The 25,499-nt window shown below is 46.5% G+C and overlaps 1 protein-coding gene across 6 annotated transcripts in view; it reads right to left on the reverse strand.

The window, feature by feature from the left end:
- SFMBT1 (Scm-like with four mbt domains 1) overlaps positions 1-25,499 on the reverse strand; it is a 129,751-nt gene that overhangs the window by 95,529 nt on the left and 8,723 nt on the right. For all 6 annotated transcript variants that reach the window (XR_002103218.1, XR_002103217.1, XM_019547429.1 and 3 more), the window contains exon 2: positions 13,949-14,043. Coding sequence is in view for 4 of the 6 variants with exons in the window: in XM_019547429.1 (XP_019402974.1) it covers positions 13,949-14,043 (95 nt within the window). In the remaining 2 variants the exon portion in view is untranslated. The remainder of the gene's footprint in view (positions 1-13,948; positions 14,044-25,499) is intronic.

Raw genomic sequence — 25,499 nt, forward strand, 5'->3', positions numbered from 1 at the left:
GCTCCTGTGCTGCATGCCATTCAACTGCAGTTATCTCAGTCAAGGCAGTGGGGGCAAGAGAAACATAGTGACTACAGGCCTGAGGGATTCCTTTGGGGTGTACTCCCAATACTTCAGCCAGACACACGGCACCTGCCCCTTCAGCTCTGGAATCCCACACAGGTAAATCACAGAGGTCCTGGACTGCCTCAGGTTGTAACACATCCCTATCCGCAGGGGAGACTAGGCAAGACAACACATTGGCATCTAAGTTGGTTTTTCCTGGGTGGTAGTGCAGGCTGAATGAGTAATCAGCTAGGGAGGCAACCCACTGTTGTCCAGTGGCATCCAGTTTGGTGCTGCTCAGTATATATGTTGAGGGATTATTGCCTGTTCATACCTGAAAGGTAGTGCCATACAAGTAGTCTTTAAACTTTTCTGTGGCAGCCCACTTCCGAGTTAAAAATTCCAATTTATGAGCTGAATACCTTGTTTCAGCAGGCACTAGGCTTTGGCTAGCATAAGCCATGGGGCGCCGCTGTCCGTCGTGCATTTGGTACAACACAGCCCCAAGCCCAGATAGGTTGGCATCAGCGTAGGCTGAAAGGCTGCCCCAGGTTAGGATAAGCCAAGATGGGGGCATTGGTGAGGCATTTTATAACCTCATGGAAAGCCTCCTCACACTGCGGATCCCACTGGTGCCCCAAAGGCTCAGTGAGACTGTGTTCCTGCCCCCTGGGGCAGGTGGCTTCGGGTCCTCTTTGAGCTGGGGGGGCCCTCCCCATCTGACAACCCCGGGTAAAGTGATTTAAAGGTTTAGCAATGGTGGCATAGTCCCAAACAAATCGGTGATAAAAACTAGCAAACCCCAAGAAACTTTTTAGTTCTCTGTAATTAGGCTGGGGCCAGGTAGTTACAGCGTTGACCTTCTCTGGGTCAGTGCTGATACTGTCCTTGGAAGCAATATGCCCTAGGTACTTGACTGAATATTGACAGAATTTGCATTTGTCAAGGGCCAACTTGAGCCCAGCTGTCTCCAACTGGTGCAGCACTCACAGTAGGTGCTCATCATGCTCCTCTAGAGTTTGGCTGAAGATGATTATATCATCAAGATACATGAGCACTTGGGTTAGATGCATATGTCCTACAACTTGTTCCATGAGACAATGAAAGGTGCCCGGGGTGCCAGAAATGCCTTGAAGCATGTGTTCAAACTGATAAAATCCTAGTGGGCAGATAAATGCAGTCTTTTCCCTATTGGCCTCCCAAAGGAGGATTGGATAATAACCACTTCAGAGGTCCAATATGGAGAACTACTGATTGCCCCCCAGATAGTCCAAGGCCTCCTATACTCTAGGCACAATGTACTGATCCACTATAGTTCTAGCATTCAACACCTGGTAGTCTATGGGCATTCTAAACTTGCCATTTTTCTTACGCACGATCACGATGGACGACACGTATGGACTTTTGGATTCTGAGATGATCTGTTGATCCAGCAGCTCCTGGAGGTGGTGCCAAACTTCCTCCATCTCCACCAGAGGAATCCTGTGAGACCTTTCCCTGAATGGGTGAGGATCACTTAGGAGGATATGGTGCTCGACCCCCTTCGCTTTCCCTATGTCCCATTTGTACAAAGAAAACAAATTGGTTCAGTGGCAGAGTTTCTCCTGTAGCTGCACTCTCCAGGTGTTAGAAGCCAGGGAATCACCGAAGAGAAATCATTCAGGGTCAATAGAGGTAGAACAATTTTGTGTCAGTCAACATTACTTCCACCTTCCTAACCACTGCCACCTTCTGACCTGGTTGCACTAGGGACACATAGGGGGTGCACATGGGTGCACATGCACCCCCTGAGCGTGGCGGTACGCCCCTATGAAAAGGTGCTCACCACTTCCCCCCCTGCACCATTGACTGCGCCGGAGGTACCTGTGGGAGCACCTGCTTACTGCTGCCACACTCCCACTCCCGCCAGTGCCACTGTGCCCTCCCCACCCCCAGCTGCCAGGGGCATGCATCGTTCATGCCTGGTTGCACCACCACACTGTACGAGGTAGGGTTGACTACTAGAATGGTCACTGTGCCTGGACTCAGACCCTGGGGGTCGAATAGCCCATCAGGGACCCTTAAACTCTGGGGCCCCAACTTCTCCAGGAAGGCTTCTACCATTATGGGGCCCTTGGTGGTGGGGTCTCTCTCCCAGGAGCATTTGAACAGTAGGGCCTGTTGACTCTTAGTGGGGAAGGTCAGGGGTGCTGGTCCAGTAAATTGTAAAGTTCCCAAGATGGGAGAGGCTTTCCCCTCCACCCTTCCCTCCCACCGGTCATAGGCCTTGGTGCACAAAGCGTGCATTCTCAGCTGCTTTCTGTAGTGGGACCCCACTTGCCACCTGCAATATTGTGTCAGCACCTGAAAAATATTTGAATTAGTTCCAATGAGCAGAGACACCCTAGTTTCTACCCAGGGTCTAGGCACACCAAGATGATCATAGCGACCTCCCTGTTTGTCCCAGCCACAAAGGCAGGAAATCTGATTTGGATCTTAACATATCCCAGATACAGATATTGGTCCCTGCTCAATCCATACAAACCTAGACCAGACAAGGGCAAATGCTCAAAATGCTTTTTATACAATGATTCAGACAAAATGGTTACTTGGGACCCACTATCCAAAAGGGCCACACATGGATGCCTGTTCACCTCCACAGGGACTTCCACCCTGGGGTCTATTAATCCCTCAGGTAGTCTGCCTGAGCCCAGGGTTTGGGAGTCTGACTGTTCCTGGGGCAGGACAAACTCTCTTGTCCCATCCCAATAGCATTTCCTGATTTCCACAGGGCCTTAAGGTGCTGATAAACACACTTAGGGTTCTCGGTTCCTGTGCATCCTTTGGCCATATTACGTAGTTCCCCATATCTATAGCAGATTCTGGAAGCATGGGGGCAGGTTCTGGTTTGTCTCAGAGCCAATGGAGGGGCCTGGCAGGCTCCCTGGGGGGAACACCGCTAACTCATTAATAGAGGCCATTAATAGAGGCAAGGAGGGTTCTTCCTCCAATTCAGCGGGGAAATCCTCCTGAGGGGTCATGGCCATCACCCAGGCCATGGGTCCCCTCCTAGCTGGGGAATCATCAGGGACCTACATAGATTCCCGCAGTTGGAGAATTTCCTCCTCCTCTCTCACCTCCTGTACCAGCTGATTAAATCCCAGGGGATCTTTTCACTTGGACAAATTTAAATCTCTGATCAGGGCTAAACTATATTGGTCCCCTATTTAGACCTGGCATAGCCTTGCCTGATCAGCCTCCACAGGGGTGAGGGGCCCTTGCTTAATTACCCACTGTAAGACCCGCTCTAAGCATAGCAGGTACAGACGCAGGCTCTCCCCCATGTAGAAAGGTACCCAACAGTTCATAGTATGCTCCACCCCATAAACACGGCCATCCAAACACATCCTGTAGGGCCTGTAGACACTGCTGGGTGGTGATCCCTGGATTCTGCTGCTTTGCAGTTCTGATGACACAGGTTCCCTCAGTACGTTGAAAAGATGACGGTGATTTTCATCATCAGGAATTTGCCATGTTAATAAAATCTCTTGGATTTGTGCACCAGCCAGGCTTCAAGGTCCTCCTCCCCCAGGTGGGAAAGGGTTGCTCCCTGAAAAGCTATTCAGCCATTTGTAAGCAGCCCACTAATTAGAGGATTCAGCTACCTCTTGAATAGCTTCCATAAAGCCAAGATCCAGTCTGCAGGAGACAATGCCCCCCAAGACCCTGAGGTTCCCTGGGCACTGGTGCTCCCCAAATCCTGGGGACCATGAGGGTCTGACATCCTCCCTGTGAGAGTCCTTTATAGATAAACACAGTACCTAAAATAGCAAGTAGTCTGCCCCAAATCCCGGATGAGCCCCCAAAAATGTAACCCTGGAACATCCACAGGTGTGCCTGTTCTAAATTGATCTTTATTAATGACGTAAGGCACTGTGGCAAGTGCTGGCAGCAGCACTAACTGCCACAGGTCTCAAAGCCATGACAATTTATGCTGCTTGCTGCTCTTCCTACACTTCCAGATGGGGACCCCCATTGGTTTCTCCCAAAACACATTTCTCCCAACCCCCTGCTTCTCCACATTTCCAGACCCATGGGGACCAGCTTGGGCTGGATTCAAAGCATGAAGTCACATCATTAGGGCTGCCTGCAGGGCTGGACATTTTGCAATGGGAGAAGAAGTAGCTGCTATAGGTCTGGGAACTACAGTAATTACTGCTTCCACCACCAAATTCCAGCCCCACGCGCCAGATGACTCAGCTGATGCATCCCCGGAATACAGGAAATCCCCTTGGTGAGGGGCAGGACCACTTCCCCCCTCAGCCAATCAGTGGTGATGGGTGGGGCTATCTCCTCCTTAGCCAATCAGCAGTGAGGGGCAGGGCCACTGTGCCCATTGTCCAAACAGCAGCAAGGGATGTGGCCACCACAAAACATCTACTGTTCAGTCCATGAAGCCCATGCCAATGAACATGTGGCATTCTGTAAAATGAAAGTGAGCAAGTGCTAGGATCAGCAATGAGTTTGTTAGCCTTTGCAATTCAGCCAGCAGGGAGCCTCACCTCGCTCCCCCTGCATCATGGTTTCACATATTCCACAGCTCTGCCATTCTCTCCAGACAATCCAGCCTTGGGAAAATATGGCATAGCAGATGTGAGGCTTGAGTACACTCATCCCGCACCGTGATCCAGTCTCACTACAGCCCAACTCCACACTTGGGAGCCAGGGGCGCACACTGCACAGAGACCCCACTTTCCCCCTATCAGCATTCACTGGACACAGCCACTGGACACCTGGGAATCTGCCCTGGGCACCTGACATTCTGGTCAGAGCTGGGCTGAGGTTGGTGGGCACTGGATGCCTGTGGCAGTGCAGCCAGTTGCCTGTTGGGACTTTTCCTTCCTTCCCCAGGAGACAGACAGGTTTGACTGTCCTGGAAGAGAAACAGTGGCTTAATGAGCTAGCCCAATTGCCCAGGAGCCCCGAGGCCCCTCTGGCTAAAGCTCCCCCTCCCTGCACAGCAGGATACCACAGGGACTCATTGGGCTGTTCTGTGGGTGTGAAAACTGTGACAAGAGCCTCCTTCCAGTCCAACCAGAATTCCAGCAGATACAAATGCACTGCTTTACCTCCCTGTGCTCAAAGCCATTAACTTGTGCCAAGGCAGCACAGCGGTATGTGTGTGCAGACCAACTGCCCAGCCTCGGCAGCTCAGCTGCCACTAGGGCCCAGGCCCATCTGCAAGTACCCAGCTCATGATCAGGGAGCTAAGGCATGCAACAGCACCTTGGCTCTCGCTGTGCCTGCATGTGCATTGCAGCCAGGGCTACTTGCATGGACGCAGAGGGAGTGGCCTCTGGAATCTTCTGTCTCCCTTCTCCCTGGCCGACTCAGACTCCTGCTTCTCCTGGCTGTGTACTGCCCTACCTCTAGGCACAACCAACAGAATCAGGAGGACAAATGACTGACATGCATTTCCACGAATGAACTGAAAAACAGGACTGTTTGCTGTCCATTCCTCTTTCAGGAACAGACAAAGGACAAAATATTTAAATACAAGATGGTCTGGTATAAAACAGGACCAATGGCCAGCCTAGGCTCAGGTTTGGCCCTGTGCTGCTCAACCAGCCAGCAGGAGATGGATACAGATCTGGAGGAGTCGGCTTTATGGGATGATCTTTTAAAAAGTGTTTACAACAGAACTAAGCACTATAGCCCAGCGTGGTTGTATTAGTGTCATATACAGTGCTGTAAGTGTACTTCAGCTTTTCTATCCAAGGATAGCATTTGCAACCATATCAGGCTAAGCTGATATTAATCATTATTTGCTATCATACAGGGCCCTCTTCATCAGGCAGTACTGGTCACAGGGGATAGGGCCACACTATCCAAGCACCAAGCCTGGCCCTGTCCCCTGTGAGTGGTGCTGTGGCATGTGTTCACCCCCCAGGTGCCCAGCCCACAGTGAAGGTGCGCAGGGGCCAGTGTAAGTCAACCCCATATTTCTGATCTAAACAGTTAGGTCAATTGATACACTGGAACTATGAAACTGCCAACTTTTTGGATCAGAGAAATGGGGCTGACTTATACACCTTGCTGAACTGTACACTGTGAAATACAGTAACCATTGCAAATTTGTAGAAAGATAAAGAAGTGAAAAGAAAACCAGCATAATGGATAGGCAGGTTGAAGAAAATGCACCTAAAAAAGAATCCACTAATAATTAAAAATGGGAAGGGGACAAAGGGGGTAAACAGAAAGTGCTAGTGATATAAGAAAACATATTACCTCTTTCTAAAATACTCAAGAATCTCAAAATGAAGGTCACCACACTTGACTGACACAACATGGGATTAAAAGTAGAAGTGTTGCTACTGTACTCAAGATCTGTGGTTTGCAAGATATTCTCCAGATATAACCCTCCTGTTGTCATGAAACTTTTTATGTTCTAGGGAATGCCATGAATTTATGATTCTGTTCTCACTGTATATATATCCTTACTAGTCAATTGCCAATCAAGAATGACTGGTGGAGGGGAGGGGGAAGGGCAGGGGGGACAGAGTCCTGCATCTGGCTCCTTCTTCCCCCTCACCTTTGGGGCCAGGCCCACTCCCCCTTTCCTCCCCTGTGCTGCGGGACCAGGCCCCTCCCCCCCTCCTTCATGCTGCTGCCAGGGTCCAACACTGTTCCCCTCCCCTCCTCCACAGAGCAAGGTATCCCCCTCTGAGGATAAGTTCAGTTATGTCTAGATAAAGTCCAAAAATCATCTTACTTACCTTTTCCCCAGGTCCTTAAGCCAGGAGGATTGTACGCTAGAGTCAGGTATTTCAGGGCAGGGAACAGTTTGTTTAAGGGACACAAAAATATCAGTATCTACTTCCAGTGCTGCTTTTGGAAGCAGAAAAAAAAGAATTTTCCTTTACTTTCATAAAGATGATGTCAATCACTTCACTCAATGAATCCTTTCTATACTGCAAGCCCATAGCATAAAACAATGATCTACATCTGAAGCTGATTTAGTGAAAAGCAAAACTGGTTTATTAGGAACAAAGGCAGACAAGGAAATATTCACAGATTCATAGATGCTAGGGTCAGAAGTGACCTCACCAGATCATTGAGTCTAACCCCCTGCCTAGGCAGGAAAGAGTCCTGGGGTCAGATGACCCCAGCCAGATGCCTATCCATAGTGAACAATTTAAGTAATTTCTAACAGTGAAAAAAAATTGACCTTGAGTTAGATATTTGATCCTCTATTATGGATTTTGAAGTTTAGAAGACCAGTTAAAATACTATACCTTTCATTTGATTTGTTTACCATTATGATTATATTAAAGAAATGCAACTTAGAAGTGAAAAAATGAGTGAGAATTTTTGAAAAATTACAGTTCACAAATTTTTCTTGGGAAGAAAATGGTTTATATAGCCTCACTTAAAAAAAATCTATGTAGATGCACTGGGAAGAAACTTTCTCATTAGTTCACTAAATCACCCAAAAGAAGGGCTGGAAGGGATCTCTGAATCTTAAGGCAGGATCATTCCTATCCAAACTATCCCACAGAAGTCTTTGTCTACCCTATTTCTAAAACTACTTAATCAAACCTCTCACACAACTACAAGGCATATTGCCCAAAGACACCAAAAGCACCCTAACTAGCTATAGGTAAAGGTATAGGAGGGGGAGGAGAGCGGTCAGTGTCCAACTGCTGCAAGTTTTATTAAAATGCACTCAACAGATGCAAAGAGGGCCACACCTCACCCCACTGCAGTCAGACCAGTCTGACCCTGAGTGGAAGGGCAAGACCCTCTATCCAGGAGCCTGCATGTTTTAATTCCAGGAGGAGCACTGGCACATCCCAATCAAAATTCCCAACCTTGGCTACAGGCAACACACAATACTTGTGAGAAAGGCAACCTGCTCCCCTTCCCCCGATGCTTAGAGGGGGGATGGGGGTGGGGGGGGCACTTCCCAACCTTACATGGCAAACCCCATGCAAAATGGGAAAGGCCAAAAACCTCCAGTTCGCACTGCAACCAGGGACAGCTAGCATAACTGCACATATTAAACTGTGTAACTGGAGAGCCAGAATACTTTTTATATCCCCTCTATAAAACTTATCCTAGCTGCTTAAACTTCATTTGTAATTAGTCTGGTTGTGGAACTTGGATTCATTCTCCTGCAGCTGAGCATGATACTCTCCAATATCCACCTGCTCTGGGCTGCATTATCTTACAGCGTTTCAGGGGTGTAGCTCTCCTGGGGTTCCAATTTACAGAGTTGGATGGTGCACTTTACAGAGCACTCCACAAACTGCTATTCCTAGATCATCCCTAATCAATGTTTATTTAATCTCTTCTTGAAAACCTCCAAGGATGGAGATTCCACACCTTCCCAGTCTATTCCACTGTGTCACTATTGTAAGCAAAGACGATTTTCATAATATCCTAAAACTGTAGCTGCATCACATTGAGGCAAAGTAGCTGTTGAGCCCCTCTCCTTTGTATCTTCTGTTAACAGCCCCCCCTGGCTATTTATCAGAGGACCCAGAGCTTCCTTGGTTGTTTTTCTTCTTGCTACCATATTTATGGAACTTCTTCTTGCTGTCTTTAACATCCCTCACCAGATATAGCTCATATTTTACCTTTGCTTGTTTCATTTTGTCCCTGCAAGATTTTGCTATTTCCTAGTATGCTCCCTTGGTGCTCCTCTTTCCATTACCTGTATGTTTTTCTTTTGCATTTAAGGCATCCTAGAACAGGGGCTGGCAACATTTTTTGGCAGAATACCAAAAACACCAGTAACCTCAACTTCTAAGATGTTGGTGTGCCAGGGGCAGATGGCAGAGGAGGTATGAGGGGCCTGGTCCTTGTGTTGGCCCTTCCCTACCATCTGCTCTAAGACATGCATGCCAAGCAAAATGTCTTCACATGCCATGCTCTGGCACCCATGCTGGGGCTTACTTACCCCTTCTTCTACAAACTTCTTGTGCAGCCACTTTGGTCTCTTGCCATTCTTATGCTTTTATTGTATTGGAACGGTTTCTTGTTGGATTTCCAATATTGTGCCATTTAGAAGCTTCCAGCCCTCCCAGGCCTCTTTTTCCTTCCGTCTGTCCTCCCATGGCACCATGCCTACTATCTCCTTCAGTCAGGTGAAATCAGCCTTTTTGAAACCCAGTGTCTTAATTCTTCTCCCCCCATAGTTTTCGCATCTCAGAATTGTGAATTTGATCATACAATGGTCATTTCCTCAAGTTTACCATCACCGTTATATCCTTCCTCAGTTCTTCCCAGTTGGTCATGACAATATCTAAGACAGCTGATCCCCTGATCATATCCTCAAATTGCTGGAATAGAAACTTATCCTCCATACAAGTTAGGAACTTGTTTGACATTTTGCTTGATAGTTGTATCTTTGAGTAAGATCAGTACCATTAGTTCTATTTCCTGCTAATTGTTATAGCAAAAACTGTCTTTAAATGGTTAGAAATTAAACATATTCACAGAATTCACATGCAAGTTCCATACTGCTTTCAGGTCACTTAGTGTAAGAATTAAAAACACACACTACAGGTTTATGAGTATAGTCAGACTTTCACCCAGTGTAAGCAAAGAGCAGACACACAATATACAGCCTAGGTTCAGTGTAAGTCACCTTGCTTACTCCAGGGTTAATTACCATTTGGAAAGTCAGAAGCAACTGTATTGCATATCTGCATATGAGTCATTTGTCTGCAGCTCTGCTTGTTCCAGCTGGTGAGTTTGTAACAGAAATTTGTGTTAGTTCTTGATTTTACACTTCCTATTATTATATTTCATTCTATTTCCAGTCCCCAGAGTCATCCTGTTCTTTCTATAAGACATTTTTGAGCCTCCTGTGTCTTGATGATGCCTGCAACTAGTAAGAAACAAGATCCATCCCAAGATCCTTGCGGAACTCCACTAGTAAACTCCCTTCAGCCTCAACATTAGTGTTTTAGCAAAATCTGTCATTTCCCCCTTAACTGGTTCCTGAAGTACTTCTATTAGCCCCTATCTTCCCCAGTTCAACTATTTCCCATGTAATACCGTATCAAGTACTTTTCTGACATTTAGATTGATGAGATCTACCACTTCTTTCTCAAAGATGGATGTCAGTCAAATAAATGGCTTTTGGTAAGGCCATGTTGCTTTTTAGCTCATTTTTCATCTGCCCCAAAGCCTTCTATTATTATTTTCTTTAACACTGTTCCAATGTCCTCTGTATGAGCAAAGGCTTGTAACAGGCCTGTAGTTGGGATCACACTTCCCTCCCCTTAATTATATATAGAGGCATTTGTTATTCTATCATTCCCAAACTGAAAGATTTACTAAGTTTTCTTATCAGTGGATATGTGATTTCAAATACCAGGCTTTTTAGTTTTATCTAATTCCCCTAATTCAAGGATATTAAGTACGTTGAGTTTTGTTTGGGAAATTTCTACTTCTGCGTATTCACTCCTACTAGCAACACTGGCTGTGTCCCCATGTCCTACATCTTTCTACTTATTGAAAACTGAAGCAAAACATTGATTTGATTTTGCATCCACACATGAATTACTTGAATCTGAAAACCATCCTCAATAAAGAACAGCCCACATCCTTGTCATTGTATTTTTTGTTAACAAACATTTCTTTAGTCACATGATTTAGTTTTACATTTCCTGTGAAACTCATTTCAAGTTGTGCCAGAATCATATAGCCTGGAGTTGCTATGCCACAGCATGCCTTCTGGCAAATGTGTTTGAACAGTGTGGAAGGCATGGTCAAGGGGGTAAGGACTCTCTATCAAGAGGTGGGAAATGAAGCCAGTACCACATGGCATTGCTCAGTCATAGATTGACAGCACGGGAGACAATAGGAGCTCATTCCTTGCTCCTATTGGGAACACAATGCATGTGACACTGACCAGTCCTCTTGATAGTTAAGTGACCAGTTCTAAAGTAGAAGGAAAAAAAACAGGCAGAAGCATGGGAGTCAGGATGTCGAGAAAGCTGGTGTGCATGTGTGATCAGGCTGACTAGAATAATGAGGATGGGGGAAGGGGATAAAGGCTTAAAGAGGGAGGATTAGGTCCTGACTGCAGTACGGCAAGGTGGGGAGCTCATTGCCACCAGATGTTGTGAAAGCTGACAGTTTAGCCAGATTCAAGAAGGGATTGCGCAAATTCTTGGAAGAAAGGGGCATCATCACTAGTTACTGAGTATGGGAGATAGGGGTACATTGTATATTAGAACGTCCTAGACTTTAAATGCTGGAGACTGCAAGAGAGAAAGGAACAGTGGAAAAAAAGCCCTCATCATACCTTGTGTCAGGTATCCAGGTTGTAGCAGTGTTTGTCCAGATTGTCTTCATCATACCTTGTTCACCCTCCCTTTCAGTATCCACTCTCTGCCACTGTGTGACACAAGATACTGGGCAAGATGGACCTATGGTCTGACACAGTAAAATGCAGTTCTTATAGCAGAGAAGGCAGGGGAGAAAGTCTGGGCATGAGACAAAGGGGCCTAAAATCTGAAAAGCATCTATCAGGGAGAAAGAAACTGTCCAGGGCACACCAGTGGAGTAGACTTGGTTTTAATCTTGAGGGGTTGAGGCAGAGGTTAGGGTTACCAGGGCATGAGGGGAAAAAAGAGCATGGCTAGGATGCCATCTGCCTGCTGGTCAAGGGTGCCTACAAGCAAGCATGCACATGAGAGTGAGTGAGAAAGCCTTGCTGCACACGCTAACTCTGTGGTGGCCTCAATGTTCTGGCATGCCTGGAAGATCACTACACACCTGGCCTGGGATAGATATATTTGCCCTCCTGATCAGGTCAGCCCAGCAAATCTGATGGTTCTCCATACAAACATACCAGCTTCCTCAGCCACTGCTCTTCTCTGTAATGATGCAGCCAGATCTAGCAGCATCTTTTTTTCATTCCTCCTTCCCCTCCATTGCCTACTCACTGAGCTTCAGTCTCAGGCTGTGACTTCTGGATCTCAGAAGCACAGCACCCATGACAGCAGTAGTAGTCACTGCCTCTGTTGACCCTGGGGGAGGGGCTGGGGAAGGAGGAAGGAATCTTAGTGCCAAATCACAAACGTTTAACAGGTCTCCTGATGTTGGGGACATTTGAAAACAAACACTTTTATTTGCAACTTTCAGGTATACTCACCCTTCTTCAGGAAAATGCAAAGACTGTAAAATTTCTCCTAGGTGGAAATGAAAAGTCATATTTCACAGGGGTGCTGAAGGTGTAAAATCTGGTTGGAAAAGTTCATTTAATGCAAATTAGGCTCAGTTAAAGAGCAGTCTGTTTACCTCAAAGCTGTCTGATGGCAAGCAGGATACTGAATTATGTTGCCTTCTGGTTATGATGTTTCATATTTCACAGGAGGATGGGTTGAAGAAAGGCTCTCCTGAGCAATGAACTTTACCAACCAAAAGATCTTACAACACCTTCAGCTCTCCTGTGACATATGAATTTTCATTTCCACTTAGAAGACATTTTACAATCTTCGCATTCGTCTACACCTGAAGAAGGATAAATGTGCCCAAAAGCTTGCAAATAAAGACATTTTATTATTAATATTTAGTTGGTCTAATAAAAGATATCACCTCTATATAGAGTTCTGATTCCTTTTGCCTGTAAACCAGTAAGGCTACAAACAGTTTGTTTCACTGCACTTATAAGAGGCACAGCTATGGTGGCAGTGTCACTCCTTCCACTTGAAGAGCTATATTCACAGATGTGTGTAGCATAGAGGTGGAACATTTCCATTAAGTCCAAGTACATGCACTCATTGATAAATGCTCAAATAAAATTGCCACATGTGCTATATAAATCATATACTCCTAAATCTTGCTATGAGAGAATACCACGTTAAAAAATAATCCAGAGTTGTGTAGCAAACATCAGTTAGAACGTACCAAAGCAGCAGATGGGACCATTCTGACAATCCATTTCTCATAACCGTGATATAGTATCAAATGCTCAATTCCTTATCAACAAAAAAACATTCTTCTAACTTGGAGCGAATCATTAATTCTGCTTTCAGTGAGGTTAAGCTCATGTTTTAGTTTAATGCTCTCAAACATAAAATTCACACCTTGTTTTCAGATGCTGGAAATTTTAATGCTTATCTGGTTTGTTCCCTACATATGAAATAGATTCTGCAAAGACTAAAAACTAAAAACTACAAAAAGTCAAGGCAATCCAGGTGATCCTGCACTAATCACACATGCTACAAACACTCTCTTTAAACTCTAGAGATTACAATCCAGTGTTTTATAAATTTACTATCTCCTTTGATACCTTTGCAGTCCATTACTAAACTGTCCCCTTCAAAGCCTAATTAGATCTATATCAGGGGTCGGCAATGTTTCTGGGCAGAGAGGCAGACGGTAGGGGATCAATGAGGGGCACAACCCCTTCCCCGCTCCCCGCCCTGAGGCACACGTGCCAAACAAAATGCCTTTGCATGCTATGCTCTGGAACTCATGCTAGGGATTTTCCACCCCTGGTCTATATGATAAGTATTCTGCATTCTAAGATCCACAACACCTACTCTCTTGAAAGCAGTTCCCTTACTGTAGTTGGCATGTAGCAAGGACAATGCACTGGGACTAGAGTGGAAATAAAGGAACTGGACAGATCACACTTTACCAGAGAATGTGCTCTGATCAAGAGTCGCTATTGAAGTGTTCCAAGAGATTTCCTTACTACTAATACTTGGAAAGATCATCAGTTCTTGACAAGTGTGCGCGCAATGGAATCTCATTCCTCACCACTCTAAAATTATGTAATCAACCAGTTTTCCAGATACAATGCTCCACTAGAATATTAGATTTAAGACACCCTAAACAGTCAGGACACTTGAAAGAGGAAAATGTTACAAGAGAACTGAGTAAATTAAATCTTACTCACATGTTTAAAAGATCCATGAGGGGCTGCAGTTGCTCCTGTTTCTTCTAGATACTCATCCCAACTGAATTCTGCTTCTTCCACAGCAGACCCAGCATCTAGAATAGGGGGGAAGGCAGGGAGGAGGGGAAGAGAGAGGGTGTGACCTAGTGTTTGTCATGGAGAAAATATGCCTTTAGTCAAGCTATATACATATTTTGGGGTTCTCTTCATCCAAGACTATTTTGCAAATTAGCAGTTTGGCCTTCTCCTCAGGGAAGATGCATGGATTAATGCCCATTGTGCCCCCAGGAACTGAAGACCTGGACCCAGACTCCACTGACCCACCAGCATAGAACCAAGAGGTAAGAAAATTGAGGCAAGGAGAGGGTGGATGAGCACAAGGGCACTTAGAGGGTACGGGTGTGTGCATGAGAACATGTGTGTGCATGCGTGCATGTGTGCAAGTGAGCGTGCAAGGGCTGTGCCAGGTAGGACGCACCAGCTGAGTAGAACCTGGGTGGGGAGCACCCTCTGCCCTGGGTCCCTCCTTAGCTAAGGCCCCCAGGGAGCCCCATGAACAGAATGCACAAACAGGTGCAGCTCTGCTTGGGCATGGCAGTTGGCACAGGAGTTCACGTGGATAGGTATGCGGAAGGCACCCAGAGGGCTGGGCTGAGCAAGAAGCCTGAGGCCAGGAGCTTGAAGAGTAGCTGCATGGATCAGGGAGGGGCGTGGACTTGCACTGAGCCATGGTGGTGATTCATCGGGTCCATAGGTTTCGCAGCACTGCTGAGATCCCCACCCAGACAGCCACTGGCCCTGGACTACAGAGGCTGCCTTGCATGGCTGCTGGCAGCTGGGCATGGGGGCACCCCCACTTGTGGGTGTGCTCCCTCGTGAAGTCTCTAGAGGGCCGGGTGGAGGAGCTCGAGGAGGAGGTACGATAGCTATGCACCATCAGGGCCCACAAAGACTACATCAATGGCTACTGCCAGGCCCCTTCCAAAAGAAGTAAGAAGATACAGAAATAGAGATGGTGGCCAACAAGAAGCCTGACCAAAAAGACCCAGCCAGACCTACCTGGAAAATGGCCACCTCACACTCCAGGACACGCAGAGCTATGGCTGCTCTGCGCTTAGCCCTGCATAACAGGTATGCTCCCCTCCCCACATGAGAAGGCTCCAATGGTGACACCGGAGGAGGAATGTAAGCAGCGTGCTGCCACCCCCAAGAGAAAATGCAAAGTTGTGGTAGTGGGGAACTTCTTCCTGCAGGGTACAAAGGGACCCATCTGCCGTCTGGACCCCGTAGCCTGTAAGGTCTGCTGCCTCCCCAGGGCCCGCATCTGGGATGTTGTGGAGAGAATCCCTAGGCTCATCCAGCCCTCCAACTACTACCCCAGTAGCAAGGGGTACTGCTCCAGTAGCAGGGGGAGCAGGTAGTCTTTTCCTCTCTGCTCCTGGTTGCAGGTCACAGACCTAGAAGGGAAGGATGCATCGAGGAAGTGAACTGCTATCTCTGGGGGACAGGGAAACACTGACTGGAATATGCCCAGGGATCGATGTACAAGAAATCTCCAAAGATGGGGATACTAGGAGAGCCACTCTTGCAGAAACTGAGGAAATAATTCTCCTTCAGCATGACAGGAAATCTAGGGTCTCACCTGGAGGACTCAGGTGCCTGTATACTAATGCCAGGAGCATGGGGAACAAGCAGGAGAAGCTAGCCCTGCTACTCTGCAGTAGACATTACGATCTAGTAGGGATTATGGAGACCTTGTGGGACTCTTCACATGATTGGAGTGTAGCCATAGAGGGATACACACTGCACAGAAGGGACTGAGTAGGGAAGAAAGGTGGAGGTGTAACTGTCTATGTGAGGGAGCAGTACACCTCCTTGGAGGTTGACATCAACTCCAAAGAAGAACAGCTTGAAACCTTCTGGGTCAAACTGCAGGGGTGGGGGAGAGACCTAACTGTAGATGTATATATACTACAAACCATCAAACCAGGGAGAGGAGCTCAATCTCGAGTTCTCTAGAGAACTGACAGAGGCTGCATGTGCACAGGACATGGTCGTCATGGGCGACTTCAATTATCCAGGCATCTCTTACGAGGAACACTCGGCAAAGTCTGACCAGTTGTGGTGCTTTCTGACCTGCAACAAAGAGCTCTGTCTGACTCAGGAGGTGCACAGGCCAACCAGAGGTAACACTCTCCTAGACTTGGTCTTAGCCAAAGGATCTGGTGACCAACTTGAACATGGAGGGCAACCTGCATGACAGCAACCATGAAACCATCACATTCACTGTCTGTTGCAAGGCAGGGAAATTAGATAGTAGAGCTGAAGTTTTGGATTTCAAAAATGTCAATTTCAACAACCTCAGGACAACAGTGGGGGAAGTGCTGCAGGACCAGGGACTAAAGGCAAAAGGAGTGTGTGAAGAGTGGTTGTTCCTTAATGACATGATTCTTAAAGCACAAAAGAAGTCCATTCCCATACAGAGGAAAGGTAGCAGAAGAGCTGGGAAGCCCTCCTGACTAAACAGGGAAATCATGGTCCTCTTGAAAAAGAAGAAAGACATTTACAAACAATGGAAGTTTGGGACTGTGCCCAAGGGGGACTATACAACAACGGCTTGCATGTGTAGGGAGTGGATTAGAAAGGCTCAGGCGGCCGCTGAAGTTAAACTAGCAACTCAAATCAAAGACAGTAAGAAGTCCTTCTTTCAGTATGTAGGGAACGGGAGGAAGACAAATGGGAGTGTGGGGCCATTGCTCAACAACTCAGGACAGCTGGTTACTGACACTCAGGAGAAAACTGAAATCCTGAATAACTGTTTTGCTTCAGCATTTCACTAAACCAGGGGGAAAACCATGCTAGATAGGGTGCAGAATGAGCATGGTGGGAATGACAGCCTTCCTACTATTGACATTGAACTGGTGCACAATCAATTACAAAAATTAGACATCTATAAGTCAGCTGGACGAGATGAACTTCATCCAAGAGTGCTGAAGGAACTGGCCAAAGTCACTGTGCACCCCTTGGCAAAATTCTTCCAAAACTTGTGATGCTCCAGAGAGGTCCTTGAGGACTGGAAGAGAGCCAATGTTGTGCCCATCTTCAAGAAGGGGAGGAGAGACGACCCAGGTAACTATAGACCAATTCATCTAACTTCTATTCCAGGGAAAAATTCAATAAGGAGTCTATGTGCACCAATAGGCTTGCAGAAGGTAGGATTCTGAATGACAGCCAGCATGGCTTTGTCGCGGGCAGGTCTTGTCTTACCAATCTCATCTTCTACGACCAGGTGACTCGCCACCCGGATAAGAGAGAAGGGGTTGAAGTTGTGTACCTTGACTTCCAAAAGGCCTTTGATCTGGTATCCCATGCTGCTCTCATTGGAAAATTAGAGGATTGTTGGCTTATCTACTCGACAGTTAGATGGGTAGGAAGCTGGTTGCAAGGTAGGACCCAGAGCGTTCGAATGACTGGCTATGTGTTGTCCTGGCGAGAAGTGGCCAGTGGTGTCCCTCAGGGGTTGGTGCTTGGACCAGTTCCTTTCAACATCTTTATCAATGATTTGGATGTGGGGGAAAAAAGCTCACTGGCAAGTTCGCAGATGTCACCAAGTTATGGGGGAATGTGGTCACATTTGAAGATAGGCTGCAGGTACAGGTGGCCTTAGACAGGCTGGCAAGCTAGGTGGATCAGAACAAGATGAAGTTTAACACTGAGTAATGTACAGTGCTCCATCTGGGGATGAACAATCCCCAACATGTTTATATGTGGCACCAAACTGACTAACACCATGAGTGAAAGGGACCTAGGGGTAATAATAGACCGTAGTATAAATATAAGCCATCAGTGTGATGCTGTAGCCAGCAGGGCAAATAACACTCTGGCATGCATCAACTGATGCATCTCAAGAGAAACCAAGGAAGTGATTCTTCCACTTTATTTGGCACTGGTAAAATCACAGCTGGAGTACTGAGTCCAGTTCTGGGTGCCGCACTTCAACAAAGACATGAAAAAGCTTGAGAAAGTCCAGAGAAGAGCCGCCCATGTGATCAGAGACTTGCAAGGCAAGTCATATGAGGAAAGGCGGAGGGACCTGGGCCTCTTCAGCCTAAAAAAGAGAAGGCTGAGAGGGGACTTGGTAGTAGTTTACTGCTACAGCAGGGGAATACATCAACAGCTTTGGCAAACAACTGTTCACCAAGGCACCCTTGGGGAAAACTAGGAGTAATGACCACAAACTCCTGGGAGACTGTTTCAGACTTAACACTAGGAAAAAGCTTCTTCACAGTTAGAATGTCCGGACTGGAATAAACTCCCTCCAGAGGTGGTACAATCACCTACCCTGGAGATCTTCAAGAGAAGAATGGATGGTCATCTTGCTGGGGTCACATGACCCCAGTTGTCTTTCCTGCCTAGTGTTGGGGGCCTGGACCCCATAACCTTGCGAGGTTCCTTCCTGACCTTACGATCTAAGAATCTCTCTCTGAATCTATAAATATATGACTGAAGAACTGAACTATGGTCAATAAGAAGTTATTTAATAGAATAAGCAGTAACAAATACAGATTCATATCAATAATGTAGAAAAGGGCACTTTGCACCTGAAGGTTGTTCTTGTGGGGTCCCCAACTTTCTACCAGGCAAGTATGTCATGACTAACACTGATGGCTGAGAAGGAAGAAATAGGACCCACTTTTAGTCTCTGGCTGGGTCCTTTCACCATATGACAGATGACAGGACTGATGGATTGGTGCCAGCAGACCCCGGGAAAACAGAGGAGACCCAGAATCAAAGTGGAAGTCAGTGTTTATTCATAACTACTTTCACAAAAAGAAAAAAGCAACTTGCTGTGGATTTCAATCTTTTCTTTCTACATTAAGCCTAGTTGCAGACCTGCCACAACAAAGCAGTGGTTGTAATGGCAGTGGTATTGAGGAATGCCTCTGGTACTTGCTAGGGGAATCAAGGAAGTGAACTCTGGCACTCAGGGACACTAGTACGGGTTGTCACAATTCCCTATCCACTTGGTGGCAGTCTCAGAATGGGAAACATGGGACAGTGAGAAGGACCTCTTTAAGGAACCCTAGGAAGTGGATCTCGCTTTGTAATTGCTTCTACACTGGGACTAACCAGAAATGGACTGGGACATTCCCAATGAGGATGGTCTTTTTGTGCTCTGAAAGGTCTGCACTCAGGTGGATCATCTGCTCTTGGATTAGAGACCAATCTCATAGATTTACCAAGGAGGTAAACCTAGAGTTTGGCCTTATGCTCCTTTCCTCGCTAGACAACAAATGACTTACAAATAAACTTCCCAGGGATATAAGGCTTGCCTAAAGAGAAGTAACACTTAGTGTGCCCATGGCAAGCATAGCCTTATAGCAGGATAAGCCTTATAGAAGGACATGGCTTGAATCCATGAAACCAGGAGAAGCTGGCTGTAGAAGTCAATACTTGATGACCAACAAACTAGAGAAGCCTTTGGGTGCAGGCCACAGAAAAAAAAAACATGGGGAAAAAAATAACCCTACTGAAAAATGTCCAAAAACCAGAAAGAAAAAAGTAGTGAAGGAAGGTGCTAAGGGTGACTGTATACTGACATAGCCTGGGTCAGACTGCAGAAATAGTATGAATCAGGCCAAAGCATTTAACTGAGATAGGAAAGGTGCATGTGCAGTGTACACATGTTGGTAGGGGAAAGTGTCCATGCTTGAGTGCTTTGAGGCATATAAGGACAAGCACCCAAAGGAAGAAACCCATTTTAACATTTAGATGCGATTAAAAAATGAATTCTGGGGGGCTTTTGGTTTTGCTAAATAGCTGACGCCTTCAAAAAATACACAACTGTATTTTTCATTTTGGCAATTGAACCAAATATTCCTTAATTAACCTTGCTCTAAATGGGACCTTGTTTTAAAATTGCTGGTTGAAATCTCAGAAGCCATGCATTGTATCTGAAGACTTAAAACAAAACCAATTGCATATAGTATGTATACTGGCAATTTTGAAAGTGGTTTAAGACAGGATTACCATATGGGTAAGAACCCCAGGGCTAGGGACAGACATTACACATAAACTGGTTTAAGTGATCAGAAACTGGTTTAAGTCTGTAACAGAACAGATGTTCAGTGCACATAAACCAGTTTCAAAATGGCCAAAACCAGTTTGAGATGAACCTGGCTGAATGTAGAATCAGACTTAACTGACTGAGCTCAAACCAGTTTATGCAATGTCTGACCCAGAACCCTTCCTGGTTTAAGTTGAACCAGAGTCCCCCAGCATCCTGGCAGTCTCTCTGGGTTGGACTCTCTGCTCCAGCTGAGCAGGACTGGCCCTGCTCCTTTGCTCCCCAGCCGGAGCAGGGACAGGCAGGGGCATGCAGGTGTGGAGGTCTGGCCGGATGCTGGCCCCGGAAGGGAGCAAGAAAGAAGCTTATTCCTCCCCTTCCTCCCCTGTCCCACCAGCATGGACCTGCACTTCTACATGCTGGCTGCTCTGGCGGTGGGGGCATGGTCAGCCTGGGCAGTAGCCTTGACTAACCACGGCAGAGGGGGGCTTAATTCCTTCTCCCTGTCCCACTGGCAGGGATAACCCTCTTCCCTGCCCACCGCCTAAGGTGCCCTGCCAGCTGGCGTCTGGCCCTGTCCCCACCCAGCTGATGGAGTGGTAAAGGAGAGTGACTGTGACAGGGGCAGCAGCCCCTGTCATGGTCTCAGGGAGCATGAGCCTTTTCCTGGTGAGGGGCTGTGCTGCGGGGTGCGGAAAGCTGCTGTGGATGACAGCAGCAGCAGCACTGCAGCGAGGCCTCTGACCCCCTCTGAGTCACAATGCTGCAGCGCACAGTCCACCGCAGCTCTGACTACCCCACAGCATGGTTCCCCACCAAGAAGGGGCTTTCACTCCCTGACACCATGACAGGGGCTGCTGCCCCCGTCAAAAGCGTTGCCCTCTTGCTGATGCAGTGGCAGGGTTGGGGTGCAACCAGAGTCCAGCAGCAGGGCCCCTTAGGCAAGGGGCAGGTAGCAGAGTTATTATCCCCCCCCTCCTGTGTCTGGTGGAGGAGACAGTAGGGGGCTTAGACTAACCTGTGAAGATTGAATCAATTCAGGTTCTGGCTTTTTGAATGTTTTTCCCTAGCTTTTTGGATGTCTGTCCCTAGCCCTCAAGGTTACCAGATAACTAAGGAACAGTTAAGCTCCTTAATTAAGGTAAACATCACTTAATTTATTGAGAAGTCAGTAGTAACTGAAGTGAGAAAGGAAGTGTTTGTCTGCTGCTTTATGTACAATGTTGCCTGTAATTACAGATCTATTAAAAGACCTATTAAAGTTCTGATTGGATTATAGAATTATTATAGGTTTTAATTTTATTTTGCTCATGTAGTATCTGAGTTGAGCTATATAAGCTGTTAGCTTCTTGTTTGTACTACAGTTATGAGAAGGCCTTCTTTCTTATAGAAAGCCCCACTTTTAGACGTAAAATGTTATTCTGGAACTGTACTTCGAATATAATTACAACTATATTAAGGGAGGTTAACACCTTTTCTCCCATTTCTGTCATTAAATATAGTTATGTTTTTAGTACTATTGTACAATTCTTCTTTAACTCATTTCACCAGACGCTTGCAATGGGGCATGATTGTGGCCCAACAATCTCAAATGCATTCTGACTTATTATAACATACTCAAAATTATGGATTCCATCAATACTTCTAAAGCAACAGTCAGTTGCCTTGTGGTCAACCTATTTCTCCTGTATGTAGGGATTTTTCTTTCAGAGTTCAATTCTCTGAAGAAATTGCCACCTACAACTAAGGGGCTTACCTACCCCTAATATACTATATGGGAAATTTCCATTCTGCCTCTTACTAATATGCTGCCTTTCTTCACTGTTGAGCTTCCACATTATTTAATGTAGTATTTGTGAGTGTAAAAAAAGAAGAGTTTATTGAGTAATTCTCCCTAAGGGAAAATTCTGCATTAAAGTACTGCATAAAAGGAAATTCTACAAGTGCGTTGGAAGTAAGAGGAAAACCAAGGAAAATGTAGGTCCCTTACTAAATGCAAAAGGCAACATAGTTAGAGGTGGCACAGAGAAGGATGAAGTATTTAATGCCTTTTTACCACAGTCTTCCTGAATATCATGAGTGCAGCTGACAGCAAAGGTAGGGAAGGAGACTGTAAGAGCTTAGCCCCACTAGGTCTACATGTCTGGCTGCCCAGTACCTTCCCAGCACTGCCTGAGTGTCTCATGATCACTTGCCTGCTATTCACAGTGGTGAGACCCAACTCTCATCTGCCACATCTTGATGTTCCTTTGAAGTAAAAGATCAGGAGGTGTTTGCTTTCACTATAACTGGTTAATGGCAAATATACTGCACTTTCTTCTAGGGCTCCAAACTCCTCTACACCCTGTCCTATTGCCACCCAGATGTTATGCACCACCGCATACACTTTTAGGTTTTCCTAGGTGATTTTAATTCTTCCTTTTATCTTCTAGATTCATGACTTTCATTACCACCTACCTCGATGGAATGGGACAGCATGGACTACCGGCTTTCTTTCAGCCACAGGTAAGCCCCATGTAAGTTTGGGTAATTCCGTGTCCTCTCTCCCTCAGAGATAGCTTGCACACCCCTTGTGGGAAAAGACTACTCAAAAAAAAAAAAAAGAAAAAGAAAAAAAACCTCCCTAGGTCCAACAGGGCTAATTGACCAACTTAGTCTTTATCCCTTTTCAGTCTTCAGAAAGGGTCTCTGGCTCTTAGAACCACTTCCCCTTTTTGACCACATGGGCAATGTAAAACAGTAAACCAATCCCCCCCAAAACTAAGAGTTGATTTACTCAAAGGAGCTTGGCTGCTTGCCTCTGACTGGCCTGTCTCTGGCAGAGTTCCCTGTCCCCTCCTGCGCTGCTTCTCCTCACAGCACTCTCCCAGCTGGGTCTCCCGGCTAAACAGAACTCTCAGAGCTCTATTGCTGACTCCCAGTCAGCTCTGCAGGGACGAGAGACCCCACCAACTGTTCCTCACCCCCTGGCTCCTCTTCTGGCTCCTCTGTACCTTTTTTCTCTAGGGCCACTCTAGCTGCATGGAGCATCCTTCCTCTTAAGATGCCATTAGGTGCCTTTCTTCTAGTCCCCTGTGGTTCAGCTTGGGGCTTGGTGGATTTGCCCCAGGGGCGTGGAGTTGCTAAGGACGATTTTCTTCTCCATGGCATCAGGATAGGAAGTCCACCACCACATTGGCTTGGCCAAGCCTATATTCTATGTGAAAGTGAAACGGTTATAAAGATAAGGCCCACCTGGTTATCCATACGTTATCTACTTGCGAGGCCTTCAGCCATTTTGGGGGGGCACGGTCAGTTATTAGGGTAAACTCCCAGCCCAGGAGGTAGTAACGAAAATACTCCACCTCTCATTTGATGGCTAAACATTCCCATTTGATGGTAGTGTACCTTTGTTCATGAGGGTTTAACTTGAGGCTCGCGTAGGCTATTGGCCTGTCTACCCCGTCCATATTCTGGGAAAGCATGGCTCCCATGTCCTGATTGCTGGTAGTGCTGGGTAGAAACACTAATACTTTCTGTCCCTTTCAGAATTCTCTCACTTGTGCCCCTTTGTCATAATAACCTTTTTGCTTCTTCTGAGCTTGATGGAGGTGATCTCAAGCAACCTCTCTGGCCCTCCATAACGTATGTCTCAATTCCTGCACATACTCTGTGGGTTGGGGCCCCTAAGTTCCTCTGTTTCCCAACCCTCCTGTACCACGTCTAGGAGACTTTGGGGTTGGTGTCCATATACTAGTTCAAATGGGGAAAATCCATAGATGACTGAGGGGTTTTCCTCACAGTGAACAATAAAGGGGCCACTAGCATATCCCACTTCCAGGGTTCCTTTTGGGCACCCTGGCATAGCATTTTAAGAGTGCCATTAAATCATTCCACTAACCCATTTGTTTGAGGATGGTAAATGGTTGTACACAGGTGTCAAATTTGGAACACCTGGCAAAGCCTACGTATGACATGGGACGTAAAACTTGTCCCCTGGTCAGTAATTATTTCTTTGGGAATGCCAACCCCTGATATCTATTTAAGTAGTTCATCAGCCACCCAAGACCCAGTAACCGTGTGTAGTGGGATGGCTTATGGAAATCAGGTGGTATAATCAATTAGCACCATATGTATTGGTGTCCCACCGAACTTTTGGGAAGTGGCCCAATTATGTCTAGTTCCACCTGTGAAAAGAGATCTGCCACCACCAGCATAGATTATAATGGAGCTGACAGAAGTTTTCTAAGATTGATTCACTAGCAGTTGGGACATGCCCAACAAAAGTCCTCTGCCTGCCTGTACAGGTATGGCCAAAAACACCATTTGGCCAACCAGGCCTCAGTGTTTGCCCTCACCAAGTGTCCTCCCAAAGGGTTCACATGTGCCAGCCTTAATAATGGGGGTAGATAGGTTTGAGGGATCAAGAGCTGTGGAATCTCTTGTCCTTCTTGTGGACTCAATTTAATTCTATAAAGCAAACCCTTTCTGAGCTCATATTGGAATAGTGTATGGCACCATTTGGGGCAAATTATCTGTTCATCACATTTAGACAGTTCCACTTGGATAATGGCTTGGAACTGCTCCTCTCCCATTTGTGCCTCCTAGAAAAGACTGCTGCTGAATAAGCTCTCAAGGTCAGGGCCATCTTATTCAGAGGTGTCATCCACTTTCTCCCCTGCCAGTCTGAGGCGGTTCTCACTCTGAGCTCTTACAACATCCAGGACCTGCCAAATTTCAGCCTAGTCACAGCCCAGCGCCATCGGATCTGGTAGATCATCCGCTATGTTGATGGGCATCTCTCTTACTATGTTAAGCACTTTTACCCAAAGCTTCCTTCAGGGGTACATGGAGAGTTGTCCATGTATGCAGACCATCTTAATTTCCATTGCTTCTGGGGCCCAGCCGACAGAGGCCATATCTGCCCAAATCAAAGTCTGGGCACAGTTTGTATGGACGATGGCTAGTACCTTCTTGCCCCCAACCTTGGTCCAAACCATGGGCTTCTCTTTCTTTCCAAGCCAACCAGTTTTGCCTACACTGCAATCCATCAGATCCACAGGTCTGTTGTGCCTTGGATCAGGCTGGTATGTCTGCACTTCAAAATGTGAGTCCCCTGATCACAGGACTGTTTGGGGGGTACTGTTACACTCCCTCGCCATATGTTCCACCTTTCCACACTGGAAGCAAATCACTGAGGCACTCTGGACCTGGCCAACTTCTTGGATTTCTTTCTGTTTGGTCTTGTGCGACATGGAATTCTGTCCTCCCTTTGGCTCTGTCTCCTGGGTGTTTTTGGCTTGGGCACTGTCAAAATCCTTGGCTAGTCATAGTGTTTCTGCTGATGACTTTGGATGGTGACACTGCACCCACTGTTGTGTGCTCTCATTCAGATCAAGAAGAAATTGTTCCAGCAAGATCTGATCACAGATGTCAACCTTGGACACCTCCTGTAGTTTTAACCATTTTTCCAGCAGGTCCACCAGATGCTGGAGCAAGATTCTC

This window comes from Crocodylus porosus, unplaced genomic scaffold, assembly GCF_001723895.1.
Source record: "Crocodylus porosus isolate Cpor-Errol unplaced genomic scaffold, CroPor_comp1, whole genome shotgun sequence".
Lineage (NCBI taxonomy): Eukaryota > Metazoa > Chordata > Crocodylia > Crocodylidae > Crocodylus > Crocodylus porosus.